A 14,929-nucleotide genomic window follows, 5' to 3' on the forward strand; every position below is an offset into this window, starting at 1 on the left:
ATCCACCATGAAGCTTCTTGCTACTGTTCTCGGCCTCGCTACTGCTGCAAACGCCCACACCCTCTTCACGACTCTTTTCATCGATGGTGAGAACCAGGGCGACGGTACCTGTGTTCGTCAGCCAAAGGATGCCTCCAAGGCCAACAGCCCCATCTACCCCATCACTGGAGGTGTCATGGCCTGTGGTAAGTTGATCTTTTGAGTAATCTTGACTTAGAGATAGTAACTAATGAGGAATTCAGGTGAAAATGGCGACAAGCCAGTCAAGTTCACCTGCCCGGCTCCTGGCGGTGCTCAACTGACCTTCCAATTCCGTGAATCCCCCAGCTACGCCCACCCGGGTGCCATTGCCGAAGGTCACAAAGGCCCTTGCTCCGTCTACATGAAGAAGGTCGACGATATGAACTCGGACTCTGCTGCTGGCGACGGTTGGTTCAAGGTCTGGGAAGATGGCTACAACGTCAAGGAGGACAAGTGGTGTACCGACACTCTCCGATCCAACGGTGGTCTTCTTTCAGTTGACCTTCCCACTGGTCTCCCTGCCGGCTACTACCTCGTCCGCCCTGAGGTCCTTGCCCTCCACAACGCTCCCTCAGGTGACCCTCAGTTCTATCACAGCTGTGCCCAGATCTTCATCGAGAACGGCCCTGAGGGTCCTCTTGAGATTCCTGAGAAGTACGAAGTCAGCATTCCTGGCTATGTTGACAAGAAGGACCCCGGTGTCACCTACAACATCTACAGCGACAAGGGTGAATATCCTGTTCCTGGCCCTGAGGTTTGGAACCCCACCTCCAAGGAGACTGGCACCAAGGAGACTCAGAAGGATGGTCTTGTCCCCAAGGACTGCCTTGCCAAGAACGCCAACTGGTGCGGTAAGCCTCTTGCGAAGTACTCCGGACAAGATAACTGCTGGGCTTCGGCCAAGAAGTGCTGGGATATTGTTGGTGACTGCTGGGACAACGCTCCCCCTACTGGTGGTAAGGGTTGTGATACCTGGAATGACTACTGCAAGGAGATCAATGCCGCTTGCAAGGCCAAGGATTTTGAAGGCCCTCCCAACTTCACTGGCAAAGAGTACTTTGCTGAGGCTCCTGGTCCTATTCCTGCTCCGTATGGCGACTTCGAGGGTAGTGATCTAGCCACCGATGGCAAGAACTCCAACTCCAACGACAAGCCTGCTAGCAAGGAGACCTACCCTGCCCCATCGAAGACTACCCAGGCTGCCGCCGCTACAACTGAGGCTTCGAAGTCTGCTGAGAAGACTGAGGCTACCCAAGAGACAGCGACTCGCAAGTGGGACAAGTATGAGAAGAACACCAAGTACAAGGACACCCCTGTTATCAAGTACCCCATGCCAGTTCAGACAAGCGAGCCTACCCAAGAGGGAAGCTCTGGACTCAAGGTCTCTGAGGATGGCCGCTGCGGTGGTGAGACTGGTCAAACTTGCGAGGGAAGCAAGTTTGGTAACTGCTGCTCTCGCGGAGGCAAATGTGGTCGCAAGGCCAAGCAGTGTGAGTGTGGTTGCCAGAATGCATTTGGCATTTGCAAGAAGTAAATAACAAGTTATGATGGGGATTGTGGTTTGAGATTCTTCACTTCTTTTTATGTACTTTTGGATGAATGAATGATTGAACAGTTGAAAGGTCACTTGACCCGATTGATCATGTTCAGCGAGGTCTTTGGAAGCATCTACGAGAAATCAATTGAATTACTCTTATGATGCACTTTATTGATTAAGTTAGTGATTGATACAGTGAGAGCGTAGGCCGAGGAGGATCGTGAAACACAACGAGCCTCAACTTTCTAGATCGCATTAACATGATTATTGAGTTCGACCCTCCAACTTGGTTTCTCTCAAGTCGTACAAAGTTGTGCTCATGTGGCAAAGCTGGACGTAATGAGCGTGGCTGACCTCTTGATAAAGTAAGTGTGTCTCGTGACGATGTCTCTTAAGATGACGTCGTGAACCAGGGGCAAAAGGTGTTGGAAAGTGTGAACGCCCAAGATTTGGAGGGGACAAGCCGTTGTGGAACCCAAGTTTGCAGAAAAGTTAACCTTGAGTATCAAAGATAGACGCCACAATCTTTCATTTTTCAGGGGTAGACACTGTTTGAGTGCTAAACACAGCTACAGATGTTGATGAAAGGCCATCTCTAGGTATGCAAGGTAGCCATCTGTGTTACTCGGAATGCATATTGTACTGTATAAGGATATCAGGATATATAATTGAAACCATCTACGGATGGATGCATAACACAGTTTATGCGCTGGGATGTATTCTCTTTTAGATGGAGGAACATTCGCTTGCCTGTTTCAAGTTTGAGTAAGATGAGATAGGCAGACAAGTAGCGAGAAAATACAATGGAAATGACCATGAGAGAATTCCAAATCACCACCTCACTTACAAAAACTACCTACAGCCTGACACGTAGGCTCTTTTAAACGTTGTCCGCTGCTGAAACACCTCCGCTGGCAACTGAAGCCTTTGGCGCTGCGACAGCCTAAAACTAGTAGAGCCGTGGAGGCGAAAGCCCCTGTAAACACGTAGTGTTAGTTAGTTCGTCACTGCCTAAGCCTGTGCCGTAGAAGTCCTTAATGGGATCTCATTCGCCTGCCCTTCTAGGAACAGGCAAACGGATTAGTCCCGCGGTTCAAGACCAATCCAATTCCCTCCTCCACTTTCACTCCCAGTTCCCATTTCCATTTCCAACTCCATCTCCATCTCCATCCTCAACCCTCGGCGACCATCAGACCTCAATCACCCACGCTCTAGCCTTGTCTTTCTCCTCCTCCGCATCCTCGACCACCGAATTCTCGTCGCTATCGTCGCTTTACTACACAGTAGCTTCTTCTGCTACTCTCACTCTTGGTCAACATGTCGAGTAATCGCAACTATGATTTCCTGGTACGATATCCAAATCCAATCCAATCTACTACCGTTCCTCACCCCCACCGCCCGCCAATCCGCCCCCTGCGTCCCTTGGATTCACGTCGTCTCGAGCCAACCCCGACGAATATGAATATCCCAACTCGCCTCGCGCTGTGATCGCTATTATTCACTGCATGCGACTGCCTCGTAAGAACTCTCGCTGACCCTCTTCGTCATGTAGATTAAGCTGCTCCTGATAGGCGACTCCGGCGTCGGCAAGTCGTGCTGTCTGCTGCGATTCAGCGAAGACTCCTTCACCCCTTCATTCATCACCACCATCGGTATCGACTTCAAGATCAGGACTATTGAGCTCGATGGAAAGCGCGTCAAGCTGCAGATCTGGGATACCGCCGGTCAGGAGCGTTTCCGCACCATCACCACCGCCTATTACCGTGGTGCCATGGGCATTCTCCTTGTCTACGACGTCACCGACGAGCGCTCATTCAACAGTACGTCTCACTATTCTTCACGATACGACTCGACATGCACATTTCACGATATGTTGTTGTGTTGCCCCTCTCCTACCCGATAGCCAAATAGTCTCCCAGCGCCCTTGGCCCAACAAAGCAATGCGCTTTCGAGCCACCTATACCAACCGCAACTAACTAACGCTCTTCTAGACATCCGAACTTGGTTCCAAAACGTCGAGCAACACGCTACCGAGGGTGTCAACAAGATTCTAATTGGCAACAAGTGCGACTGGGAGGAGAAGCGAGTTGTTTCCACCGAGCAAGGCCAAGCCCTCGCTGACGAGCTGGGCATTCCCTTCCTCGAGGTTTCCGCCAAGAGCAACATTAACATCGACAAGGCCTTCTACAGCCTAGCCGCAGACATCAAGAAGCGACTTATCGACAACTCCAAGAACGACCAACCCTCAGCGAGCGGCGTCAACGTCGGCGATAAGAGCGAAGGTGGCGGCAGCAAGTGCTGCTAAACCGAATACCCTAAGGAGTCCGTTTATCTGTCATTCTCCGTTTGCCGTCGTTTTTTATTTTTTTCAAGCTTATTACTTTGTAAACTCGAGGGAGGTGAACACGCTGTGTATGGGTCAGCGTGAGATGAGAGAGTTAGAGAGTCACCATGAGAGTATGGGAAGAGAACCTGTGCTCTTCTCTCCGGGCACGAGGGATGGAAGAAAGGAAATGAAGGAAAGGAGCCGAAAGAGAGGAATGGATGGCTGTTAGTTTGAGCTGGGTGGCAAATATCAGTCACGTTCAAAAGGATGAGTGACGACATTGCGAGAGGTTTTGGTCATGTCTTGTTGTTCCCCCGATCAACCTTCCACCCCATCTTAGAGAGCAAATCCGGTCTGGAGTTTCGGTTTTTGATCTGGGTCTAATATACATTGCTTTCGTTATGTGCATGAGCGGTCGTGGTTGAAGTCTTTGATCGTTTTGCTTGCGATTAAATGCTGAGCCAAGAAGAAAACAAAGAAAGTTCCTTCGTGAAAGCGTTGACGTCTTATTACAAAGAGATCAGAGAATCAATGGGTTGTGAAGCAAGTCTCTTTGACTCTTAGAATTTATTTGTCATCATATAATACAATCGCTAAGTCTCAATGTATGATGCTTTTACACGGTTACGTTGAATAACCTCATCTCCTCCATCATATTCAAGAATGCGCTGATTCCAACTACGAATGAATCGCCATGCAACCTCAGGGCTCTCGCAGGTAAGGACAAACCGTGAATCGAGCTTATGTCGAAAATCGGGACTGCCTCGAGTCAGAGGTACTCGAGCGGTATCTGAGGTGACCTTCTTCTCAAAGTCCATAGTTTCCCTCAGACTGAACACATCTATTTTCCAATTGTGTCCACTTTCTATACCATCCTGCTTGATGATCGCCTTGAGCTCTGACGCTGAGAAACTCGCCTGCGGTAGCTCAAACAGCACTGCACTAGGACTAGCCTTTATGGAAGACTTTTCAACGATTCGGTCCATGACCTTCTGCCATGCCATCTTTCTGGCTCGTTTGTTCTTGGTCTCAGGCTTGGATTCGTACGACCCTGGAAGGAGTGTGAAGCGCTCGACCTCGACCGCGGGGTTGACTTTTTTATTGACGAGAATGGGGTTCACTTTAGTTGCCCAGAGACCTGTCTTGTCTTTCATCTTTGCTTGGGCGAGGCGGAGGAGACGTTCGACTCTATCGCGGTAGATGTAGACGGCGGCGCTAGAGGGGAAGGTTATGTGGTATGTGCCCAGGGGTTCCATAGTCCAAGGGTCACGTTCTTGATGGACTGGCAGTTTTGTAAGTTTAATAATCAATGCCTGTATGGAGGATTTGAAGTACCATGTGTGATGAAGTTGCCCCAGCCAGAGAGGGTACCTGGAGCAAGACGATGGAAGTCAGCGGCGCGAAGCGATGTTGGCAGACCCTCGATGATAAGCATATGTCGAGAACCATTATCCTGAGCCATTGCATCTTTCAACGAAGTGCCAGGCACCGGCACTGGCTTCGATTTCGCATCGACATTGGACAGAGAAGAATTGAGCTTCTCCTGCAATGTTGCCCAGCTCTCATCCTTTTCGGCGAAGTTGGGAAACCTGGTGCTAGGAGAAGAAAGTGATCTTTTCTGGGCGGCAAAGATGGCCCTGGCATTGGGAAGCCATTTTTGGCGGATCATCCGGGCGGTGGATTGTGAGGAAACATGAGATTTGAGGTTGGTGGAAGTGAAGGTTTGAGAGCATCTAGGAGTAGAGTAGCAATTGAGAGTGATGCTGCTTTGCGGGACTCGGCCGAGTTCCGATCCGAATTGGTTTAGCGGGGCTTTCCCTCATGATCGGACGGACACTGATAAAAATGTTGAGTCAGACTCATGATGCTAATATTCTTAAGTTTAGAGGTTTAGAGGAGTATGACTGGAGAAAAAATGACACTTCAGAATACGGTATAGTATTCTAAGCATTTTTAATAATACTATTCTCTTTTGGACAATGCTTGGACGTGGATTTACCTCAATAAATACCTACTTACACCGATAGAGTCGCCCACACAGAGCTCCACTCACCTTAGGTAATCAAGCAAAAATTACCCACGATATCGGAGCAGGAGTCAACCAATGCTTCTGAACTTACCTTGTTGAACCCAACCCTGCCAGACAAGAAACGCAGTCAGCACATCATGGCATCTGGAAACGCACCTGCAGAAAACATGCTTTGGGGCGGTCGCTTCACAGGTTTGTTCTTCATGGAAGTTCAATTGCAATGTGCCTGACCTCAGAATGACAGGCGGCCTCGATCCCCTCATGCTCAGGTACAATGCGAGTATTGACTACGACAAGCTCCTGTTCAAGGAAGATATCCTCGGCAGTATTGCGTTTGCTCGCGCAAACTCCAAGTCTGGCATCATAACCAACGACGAGTTCACTGAAATTGAGAGAGGCCTCAAGGAGGTTCAGAAGGAGTGGGAGGCTGGCACCTTTGTTATCATGCCCAATGATGAAGATATCCACACTGCCAATGAGCGCCGACTCTGTGAGATTATTGGCAAGGAAATTGGTGGCAAACTACACACGGGTCGCAGTCGCAATGAGCAGGTTGTCTGTGACATGCGTATGTGGCTTCGCAACCAGATCCGGGACATTGAGAGCCACCTGGTTACCTTCCTTGATGTTATTGCCGCCCGTGCTGAGGCCGAGGTGTAAGTCTGAATATCCTCCAAATTTAGTAACCCTCCTGACCTTAATAGCGGCATTCTCATGCCTGGATATACCCACCTCCAGCGTGCTATGCCTGTCACGTGGTCGCAGCACCTGTTATCGTATGGCTTTTACTTTGTGAGCGATCTGGAGCGTCTGCGCGAGACTTTGAAGCGCGTGAATAGGAGCCCACTTGGCTGTGGTGCTCTTGCCGGCAATGGCTTCAATATTGATCGCGACATGATGGCTGAGGAGCTGGGCTTTGAAGGCCTTCTATGGAACTCCATGAATGCTGTCGGTGACCGAGATTTTGTCACCGAATTTTTGCAATGGGGTAGTATGTTTATGCAACATATTTCTCGGTGGGCTGAGGATCTTTGTCTGTATTCCTCTTCAGAGTTCGCCTTCATTTCTATTGCCGATGCTTACAGCACTGGAAGTTCTTTAATGCCCAACAAGAAGAACCCAGATGGCTGCGAACTTTTGCGAGGAAAAGCTGGTCGAGCATTTGGCCATATGGCTGGCCTCATGATGGCCCAGAAGGGCCTACCCAGCACATATCAGAAGGACTTGCAGGAGAGTTGGGAACCCATGTTGGATCATGTCAAGACTGTCTCCGACAGCCTTCAGATCGCAACGGGCATCCTGAGCACCCTGAAGATCAGGCCGGACAAGATGATGGCCGCGCTGGACCCCTTCATGCTGGCTACTGATCTTGCTGACTACCTTGTCCGCAAGGGTGTGCCCTTCCGTGAGACGCACCATATCTCTGGGCGATGTGTCGCCAAGAGCGAGGAGCTAGGTATCCCGATGAACGAGCTCTCACTGGAGCAACTACAGGCTATTGATAGCCGGTTTAGGGAGGATGTTTCGCAAGCGTTTGACTACGAGAGAAGTGTCGAGATGAGAGCATCCAAGGGTGGTACTAGTCGGGCACGTGTCCTGGAGCAGGTTAAGGTCCTTAAGGCTATGCTTGCTTAAAGACTCAAAGGGCAGTTTCTTTGGAACTTGATAGATTGTCGAAAACGGCAGGGCTACGGACGACAGATTCGTGGTCTTTGCGGCTGAGCTAGAGACCACTCGGCCACGCCCTTAGACTCCAGGGCTAGCATCCTAGGCCAGAGGTAGACAATGCATCACTCTTCCATAGAGCTCGCAAGTCATTCGATGTTCCTCTACATTGGTCTTAATTAGATGCCACGGCTTCAATCTGGCCAGTGTAGATTGGCCGTGCGATACACCGCCCCCACTTTCACAATTGGCTTAAAGGAACTGAGGGCACTTGTGTAGGAACCCTCGGTTTGCACGTCACGTATAATGAACAGAAAAGATAGAGACCCTATCCCGCTGCTGTGTCTCCGCGCCAAGGCGTCACACGAGTTGCTCAATCACTCACGCATTGACGTGAAAAATACTCACGCAAATAGAAGAGCATTATCTGATCTATGGCTTGCGAATTTGGGACTCAGAAGGCTAAGTGAGCATTTGCATCCTATCTGGAGAGTTGTGATGACTCTTTCCACCCCACTTTGCTGTAAATATAAGGTTGTGGTTGCTGGACAGTTCAATACGATGACTTATCAAATGGATCTGATGATAATCTGATTTGAGTAGCTTAAATGATGCCTAAAGTAGAAAAGAGAATGCTTTTTTAATGTGTCACATTGATATATGTCGTTGAGAGTGGAGACAGATTAGTAGACCTGCTCCTGCTCTATAAATCGGGCCCTTAACTTGGAAAGAGCCTTCAGTCGCACTTGCAGATTTGTGAGTGGAGAGTATTTTCTTGCGCACTAACACAGCAGCAGCCCAAGTAACATCCATTCCTTCCTTCATCAACCACACTCAGAGGAAGCACTTTAAGGCGGCTACTCTCTCGCCGTCTTCATTCTAATCTAATCACATCACATCACATCGACCCTTTCTTTTATTTTCCTTTGTCATGCTTGCGAAAAGTGTCGACGCAAAGGTTAGGCCTTTGGCCAATACAAGCCTCGAAAAGTCGAGCCTTCTCGGTGCCGCTCGTATCTATGTCAGCAAAGATACTCTGCTATCGTTAAACGGAAATCTAGAAAATGGAAAGCACTGCGTTGTCACACGGTTAGAATCTGCCGCCAACAGGGAAGATGTTCCCCAAGAAGAACTGCAGCGAGAAGCCTCGCTATGGATCCTCCCAGAGAAGAACCTCAGCCCAAATGTCGTTATGATGACTAGGGCATTCCAAGAAGCTACAGGTTTCAGGATCGGTGATGCTGTTCGGATCACAGTTGCAGGCACAACACCAGAGGCAGAAGAAGTGGTTGTGCAGGATGTGACTGAAAAAACAGACAAAACAGCCACCGAGTTTGACAGGATGGAAAGATTAGACAAAGACCCAAAGTATCCTTTCTCCTGGGAGAATTCACTTGCAGCTGCCTTTGGTAAGCTTAACTATCGTTATACAATTCACTACCCAACATGCTAACTGCCATTTCCCCAAGATCGTGCTGATCTCATCTTCCCTGGTATGGTTGTGGAAGCAATACACACTTGCAAGGCACGCCGAAACTTCGAGGTCGTTTCCGTAAACTCGCAGACCAATAGCGTTGCAAAATTCAACCATCGCTCGACAGCCATAATCATCACTGATGTCAATTCAACCATCACAGACTTGAACGCCCAGGACCGTGGCGATTTGGTTGTGACTGGTGTCCCTGGAATGTCAAAGCAGATCAACACACTGAATGAATTCCTACTTCTCATCACCCAGCCTTGCAATGTCAAAGGAGATAAAATGTCGGCTGCTTTTGTTATCCACGGTGGCTCAGGCACTGGCAAGACTTTCATTTTGAAACGCATCGCTGCAACGAAATGGGGCAGAGTGCACTGGATTAAGCCCTCGGACAAGATCGCGAGTATCAGGGAAACCTTCAAGCTTGCCCAGAGTCAGCAACCGAGCATCGTATTGATGGATAATTTCGAGTCTCTAATCAGCAAGGATCGCTCAAATCGTGACACTGTTATCGAAACAATAGGCGAAGAACTGGATGCTTTAGCCGAAATCTCACAGTCGAAAAACGCTTACACTCAGGTCGTGGTGATCGCGACCTGCTCCGACTTCTATACTGATATCCCCGAGGAATTGCGATCATCCACTCGATTTCTGGAACACACTCCTCTACCTATTCCTAGAACCCATGAGCGTCAAGAGATACTCGAGTACCTTGACCCACCGATCAAAGGCGACAAACAAGCACTTCTCCTTGAACTGGCACAAATGACACACGCATACAGCCCTAAGGATCTCAGCATTTTGATCCAAACCGCCGTCCGTGGCCGCAAAACCCAGCTGCTTAAGGCAGGTGTCGATCCTGGCGAGGAGCGGTTCTTGGAAAAGTCTGACCTGGAACGAGCGAGAAAGGCAGTTCGGCCCACAGCTATGCGCGATATCAATCTCAACCCTCCTACTATTCATTGGCAGGATGTTGGCGGTCAAGATGTACTGAAAAAGGCACTCAATCGAATGATCAAGTATACAAAGGTGCGATACGGCAATTGTCCATCAAAGTCTACCCACAAGATATTAACCGTGATTTAGAATCCGGAACACTCTCTTCGTCCTCCTCCCAAGGGCCTTCTGCTATATGGGCCTCCTGGTTGCTCGAAAACTCTCTCAGCTCAAGCCGCCGCGACAGAGTCAGGCTTCAACTTCTTTGCCGTCAAAGGTGCCGAGCTTCTTAACATGTACGTTGGCGAGTCTGAGCGAGCTGTGCGTACCCTTTTCGAACGTGCTCGCAATGCTTCCCCATCTATCATTTTCTTTGACGAGATCGACTCTATTGGGGGGCAGCGCTCAGGCAGTGGCTCCGCTACCCGTAGCAGTGGCTCTGTCAATATGCTCACAACCCTTCTCACTGAAATGGACGGTTTCGAGGCTCTCTCAGGGGTGCTTATCCTCGCAGCTACCAATCGACCCGAGGCCATGGACCCGGCGTTAATGCGGCCAGGCCGGTTCGACCAAGTCCTGTACGTCGGCCCTCCTGATGGAGCCGCACGAGAAGCCATTTTCAACGTACATCTCCGAGGTCTACCTCTGGCATCAGATGTCAATATCGCAGATCTTGCTCGACTCGCTGAAGGTTATTCCGGAGCCGAGATCAAGTCCATTTGCGATCAGACCTGCATGCTTGTGCAGGAACGCTATGACGATGATAAAACCAACAAGCTCGAAGTGACTATGTCCGATTTAACAGCTACCCTTGAAAAAACACCACGGAATATCACAAAGCAGATGATTGAGGGGTATGATAAGTGGTCAAGGCAGTTCAAAAAGGTGTAAAGTTTAGATGAGATTATAAAAATCAGCCCATGGTTAGACTAAACTTGTGTTGATTTAGAGGATACAATGAAACTTCTTGAAGTTTAGATATGGATATTACGAGCTTAGACCAGGTGATAATAACTGGGCAAATTTTAGACGAATATTTATTCTTCATCTAGACGGGTCTTTTTCATTTCATCGTTACGAATGGCCTAGGATCAGCACCAACTATCGTCACTGAACCCGACTCAGCTCCTTGCTCGTCTCACAAGGGCCATTGAAGCCATAAAGTTTATGATACAGCTCGACAACTCAACAAATCACCCCTATGCACTACGGCTACTGCTCAGCTAGCAGGCCGCTTTCAAAAGCTCCCCCTTTTTACAATCCTGCCAATCTCAACCTGCAAGCCCTAATTCCCTCCACACACCACATGCCGTCGCTTCTCGACGACTCTATCGCCCAAGTAAGGGGGCAGAATCTCGGTCCAGATAGAGCCCCATTAGACCAGACCAAGCAATGCAAGCAACCCAAACACGTCTAGTCAAAGGGTGCTTGGGTGCAGCAAAGCATATGATACTAAGGATATAGTGACGAATGCCACAAAGATATTTCAAACATCAACGCCGCTTCTCACCACCTGACCATTCCGTTAACCAGCAAGCCGTACTTGCTAAATGTACTTGTGCGGGAGTGAGACCTCAAGTCTGCACTCCCCTTTCATGATAAACCAAAAATAGACCAATAACCGGTACGCCATCGCCTAAAGCAGTGAGGAGAATTTATGACTCCTCGTTGGAACCTGGGCCGCTGCCTGTTTTTAAGCCGGTAGAGAGACTGATGGCGATCTTCTTGCCTCCGGTGGGTGAGTTGACATTGAAGCTTTTGCGTCTTTGCGGGCCGCGAGAGTTGCCTGAGATCGCTGTGACAGAACCGCTGCTGCTGCGTCGCTTGTTTTGCATCATCTTGCTCATCTCATCCTCATCTTCCTCCTCTTCGCGTCGACGCTTCTCTGAAAGTCGCTCAGGTGGTGGGATACCTCCTCCAAGGCTCGAGTCAATAGGCGAGTGCACAGTGTCCGATGCAACGTCGCTGTGTTGGCTGTCCGCTTCTGGTGTTGCTTCAGGATCGGCATTTTCGTCAGTCTCTTCATCAGATGCGTAGTCGACTAGTAGCTTCGAGGTGATCGAACCATTGGTAGATGGCGTCCTTTCTCCCTCTTTACTTGACTGATCGTCATCATCTTCAGGATCAGATGTTGCCCAGTATTCCTCTTGCTCTTGTTCAACAGTGATTTGCTCGGCCATCCTTGTGTTCGCTATGGGTCTCCTACCCATCTCATCTTCGGCTTCCAGGAAATAGTCGACATTAGACGTGTAACCCTGAGTTTGATCATATCTAAGAAGAATCTCCCGAAATGTCGACATGTAGCTCAGCGCATTGAGCTGTTCTCTATAGTTGACCACGAGATGTTTGATCAGGTCTTTGATATTTTCTTTCTTGATAAACTCGAAGAATTCCAGTGATGCTGAGCCCAAGAGGTTGTCTCGGGGCATGGTCTCGATAAGAACTTCAAGAATTGGTCCTAAGACCTGCTTCTCCATAAGATGCTTGATGTAGAATTCATCTTGCATTCCGATCAATGATCGGAAGAAACGAATAGCGACTATAGAAAGTTAGCAAAGTCAACAAACATCGGGTCAATGTTTCATACCTAATCTCAAAAATTTCTCAGGGCATGCGAGAAGCTGAGCAATGCGCTTAACAATATCGTGAGACATGACATGTAACTTGACGCGTAAATAGTGACACCGAATAAAGAATGTTTGAATCTCAATGAGATACGTAAACATTGATGCCTGCTGTACAGTAAAGTTCATGTCCGTCCGCTTCTCCAAGTCCATGAGGGGCTTGAATAGCCTTGGAGCTGATTTGTCGTAGAATTTATTGAGGAAAGTCTCTTGCTGAGGGTCAAGGGCGACTTGAGGTCTCTGTCTTCCCATAAACTCGCCATTAGCCTTTGCAAGGTTCTCGTTATTTTGCATTTGTTGAGGACCAGGGTCCAATAAGACCCTGAGTGCTTCTGAGATTTGAGACTTGACACCAAGATCAACTTCCACCAGCAGAAGATCAATCAAAGAGTCAGTCAAAAGGGTCTGGTTCTCGTGCAGTTGACGGTACAGAGTCTGGCGAATCATTTGGGGATCGTGATCGATGATAGAGATCAGGATATCTGTTGCCCCAACTCTAACTCCCACATCGTGATGTCTAAGCCCGAAGTGGATGACAGATAGAAGTCCATGAGCGATAAAGTTGTTGTATAATGTCTGACGCGCCGGTGGTTGGATATTCTTGGCAATAGTACAACATTGCTGGATGAAGAGCACCGCTTCTTTCTTTCTCTTCTGGTCGCTGTTCGTGGGTCTGAAGATGCCGAATAACTCATTAAGAAAAGCGGCATTCGCTTGCAGGTGTTGAACAATATCGACTTGGTTGAAAAAGATAAGAGAATTGAGGACCGAAAAAGTAGGATCGTCGAGTATCCTAGCCAGGACAACATCCTTTAAGTACTGTAGACGGTATGTCTGGTGAATCTTCCTGCGGATTTGTTCCTCCTCGATAGGTACAACTTCTTTATATCGACCCTGATTGCCCAGCCAGTGTCGATGATTAGCCTTGTGACTAGGAAAGTCAGGGTCGTATTCCAGAGCGCCGACAACACCCAAAACACATTCGTCCGACACCGCATGCTCTATAATTGAGGTGTCGTTGAGAAGAATAACTGTTTTCATGATGTTGCAAAGTCGGTGCAGGTCCTGAAGACTCTCCAGATCCTCGGCCATCTCAACCAGGGGGACAATTTTGCCGATGAAGTCCTCAGCCATAATTGCCTTGGCGAGAGCATCACGGCCATTTGCCGTTGTGCTCATCATCCGCATAGTCTGTTCGATATCTCCGAGATTTCCAAGTTCGGCGTTGGGCAAGTTGATAGCTGGCGGAGCGTCGATAGGAAGATCGTCGGAGAGGCCATCATCTAGGCATTGGTCATCAGTATCGTAGTCGTTAGCTAATGGGTGGTCTTGCATACCGGCTCCGGGCAGATGATTGTGGAATGTCTGTTGAACATTGCTCACAAAACGCCTATTGGGTTGGGTGTTAGTATACAAGTTGTATGTTGCTAATTGACAGTACGGACCATATCATGGCGCACCCCTCGGCTTCCTGAAAACTGAGTGCCATGTCCACTCCACTACTAGGTTCTTGCCATACAATCAGTGTATCTGTGAGTCAGGTTAGACACATGACGTCTTGATGCGCATCTCGGACATGGTGACATGCCTTGCTGTTTCTGGAATCCATCTTCTTTTTGAATTTTTGTTTCTAGTAGAAGACGGTCGGGATGATCCTCTGATTCAACGATGACGCGCGGTTCTTTGCGACCATCCTCAAGCTGCAAGCGCTACAGTCAGCAACTAATCCCGGGCGCAAAAGTGCATACAAAATGCAGAATTATAGGGACATCAACAACATACAGTCTCAAAGCTCGCGCTGCAGAAGCCGGTGCCTCGATCGAACCAGTCATTGTTGCGGAGTTCGTAGACCTTGACGCGCTTCTTATCGGTGGGCTGATGAGGCACGGGCTGTGCCATCATCAAAGACTCGGGCTCTCCCTCGACAGTGAGGTTCGTATACGCAACCAAATCCGGGGCAAGTTCGAGATGCTGTTGCAAGGACAGCTCCGATGGTTCGTTGGGACTCAGAATCGTAAGCGCCGCCACGATTCCTTACGGTGCGCGCAGACGGTGCGCGACGGTGGAACGTCAGGATATCCTGATTATGCGAGATGCGCAGCTGGCGCCGATATCAAAAAAAAAATAAAAAAAATGATACAATAAAAAGCGAGCGAAGGTCCTTCAATGCGCCATGCAATGAGAATCTATTGAGGTAAGGCGCGGGTGAAAATCGGCGGATCGGTGTGCGTTGGCGACACGCCACGGAAGCAATCGGCGGGAAAGAGGGAGCGACGACCGCGGGAAAAGGAAGGCGCGACAAGCGGAAGCG

General features: G+C 49.0%; 6 protein-coding genes across 6 annotated transcripts; 4 read left to right on the plus strand and 2 right to left on the minus strand.

The window, feature by feature from the left end:
- Nucleotides 1-7: 7 nt before the first annotated feature.
- Nucleotides 8-1,733, plus strand: BKA55DRAFT_594696 (glycosyl hydrolase family 61-domain-containing protein; the record flags this gene model as incomplete). Its single annotated transcript, XM_046195702.1, has 3 exons — nt 8-185; nt 243-1,515; nt 1,676-1,733. 3 exons carry the CDS (start codon nt 8-10, stop codon nt 1,731-1,733), a joined length of 1,509 nt encoding a protein of 502 aa, XP_046048628.1.
- A 1,142-nt stretch (nt 1,734-2,875) lies between these two features.
- BKA55DRAFT_690947 (ras family-domain-containing protein) lies at nt 2,876-3,863 on the plus strand (the record flags this gene model as incomplete). The annotated part of the gene is made up of 3 exons (XM_046199588.1): nt 2,876-2,905; nt 3,111-3,378; nt 3,550-3,863. 3 exons carry the CDS (start codon nt 2,876-2,878, stop codon nt 3,861-3,863), a joined length of 612 nt encoding a protein of 203 aa, XP_046048629.1.
- Nucleotides 3,864-4,434: 571 nt separating this feature from the next.
- BKA55DRAFT_676425 (uncharacterized protein) lies at nt 4,435-5,642 on the minus strand. The gene is made up of 2 exons (XM_046198094.1): nt 5,220-5,642; nt 4,435-5,166 (listed from the first exon to the last, which is right to left on the minus strand). Exons 1-2 carry the CDS (start codon nt 5,551-5,553, stop codon nt 4,478-4,480), a joined length of 1,023 nt encoding a protein of 340 aa, XP_046048630.1. The 5' UTR covers nt 5,554-5,642; the 3' UTR covers nt 4,435-4,477.
- Nucleotides 5,643-5,991: 349 nt separating this feature from the next.
- Nucleotides 5,992-7,716, plus strand: BKA55DRAFT_387877 (L-Aspartase-like protein). The gene is made up of 2 exons (XM_046185993.1): nt 5,992-6,569; nt 6,618-7,716. Exons 1-2 carry the CDS (start codon nt 6,151-6,153, stop codon nt 7,546-7,548), a joined length of 1,350 nt encoding a protein of 449 aa, XP_046048631.1. The 5' UTR covers nt 5,992-6,150; the 3' UTR covers nt 7,549-7,716.
- A 622-nt stretch (nt 7,717-8,338) lies between these two features.
- Nucleotides 8,339-11,026, plus strand: BKA55DRAFT_676427 (P-loop containing nucleoside triphosphate hydrolase protein). The gene is made up of 3 exons (XM_046198095.1): nt 8,339-8,987; nt 9,048-10,087; nt 10,145-11,026. Exons 1-3 carry the CDS (start codon nt 8,510-8,512, stop codon nt 10,883-10,885), a joined length of 2,259 nt encoding a protein of 752 aa, XP_046048632.1. The 5' UTR covers nt 8,339-8,509; the 3' UTR covers nt 10,886-11,026.
- Nucleotides 11,027-11,649: 623 nt separating this feature from the next.
- BKA55DRAFT_690951 (component of IIS longevity pathway SMK-1-domain-containing protein) lies at nt 11,650-14,517 on the minus strand (the record flags this gene model as incomplete). Its single annotated transcript, XM_046199589.1, has 6 exons — nt 11,650-12,533; nt 12,582-13,901; nt 13,956-14,008; nt 14,064-14,148; nt 14,195-14,318; nt 14,401-14,517. The coding sequence occupies 6 exons, from the start codon at nt 14,515-14,517 to the stop codon at nt 11,650-11,652; spliced, it is 2,583 nt and encodes an 860-aa protein (XP_046048633.1).
- Nucleotides 14,518-14,929: the final 412 nt, after the last annotated feature.

The sequence above is a fragment of the Fusarium redolens genome (genome assembly GCF_020744475.1).
Source record: "Fusarium redolens strain MPI-CAGE-AT-0023 chromosome Unknown BKA55scaffold_9, whole genome shotgun sequence".
Lineage (NCBI taxonomy): Eukaryota > Fungi > Ascomycota > Sordariomycetes > Hypocreales > Nectriaceae > Fusarium > Fusarium redolens.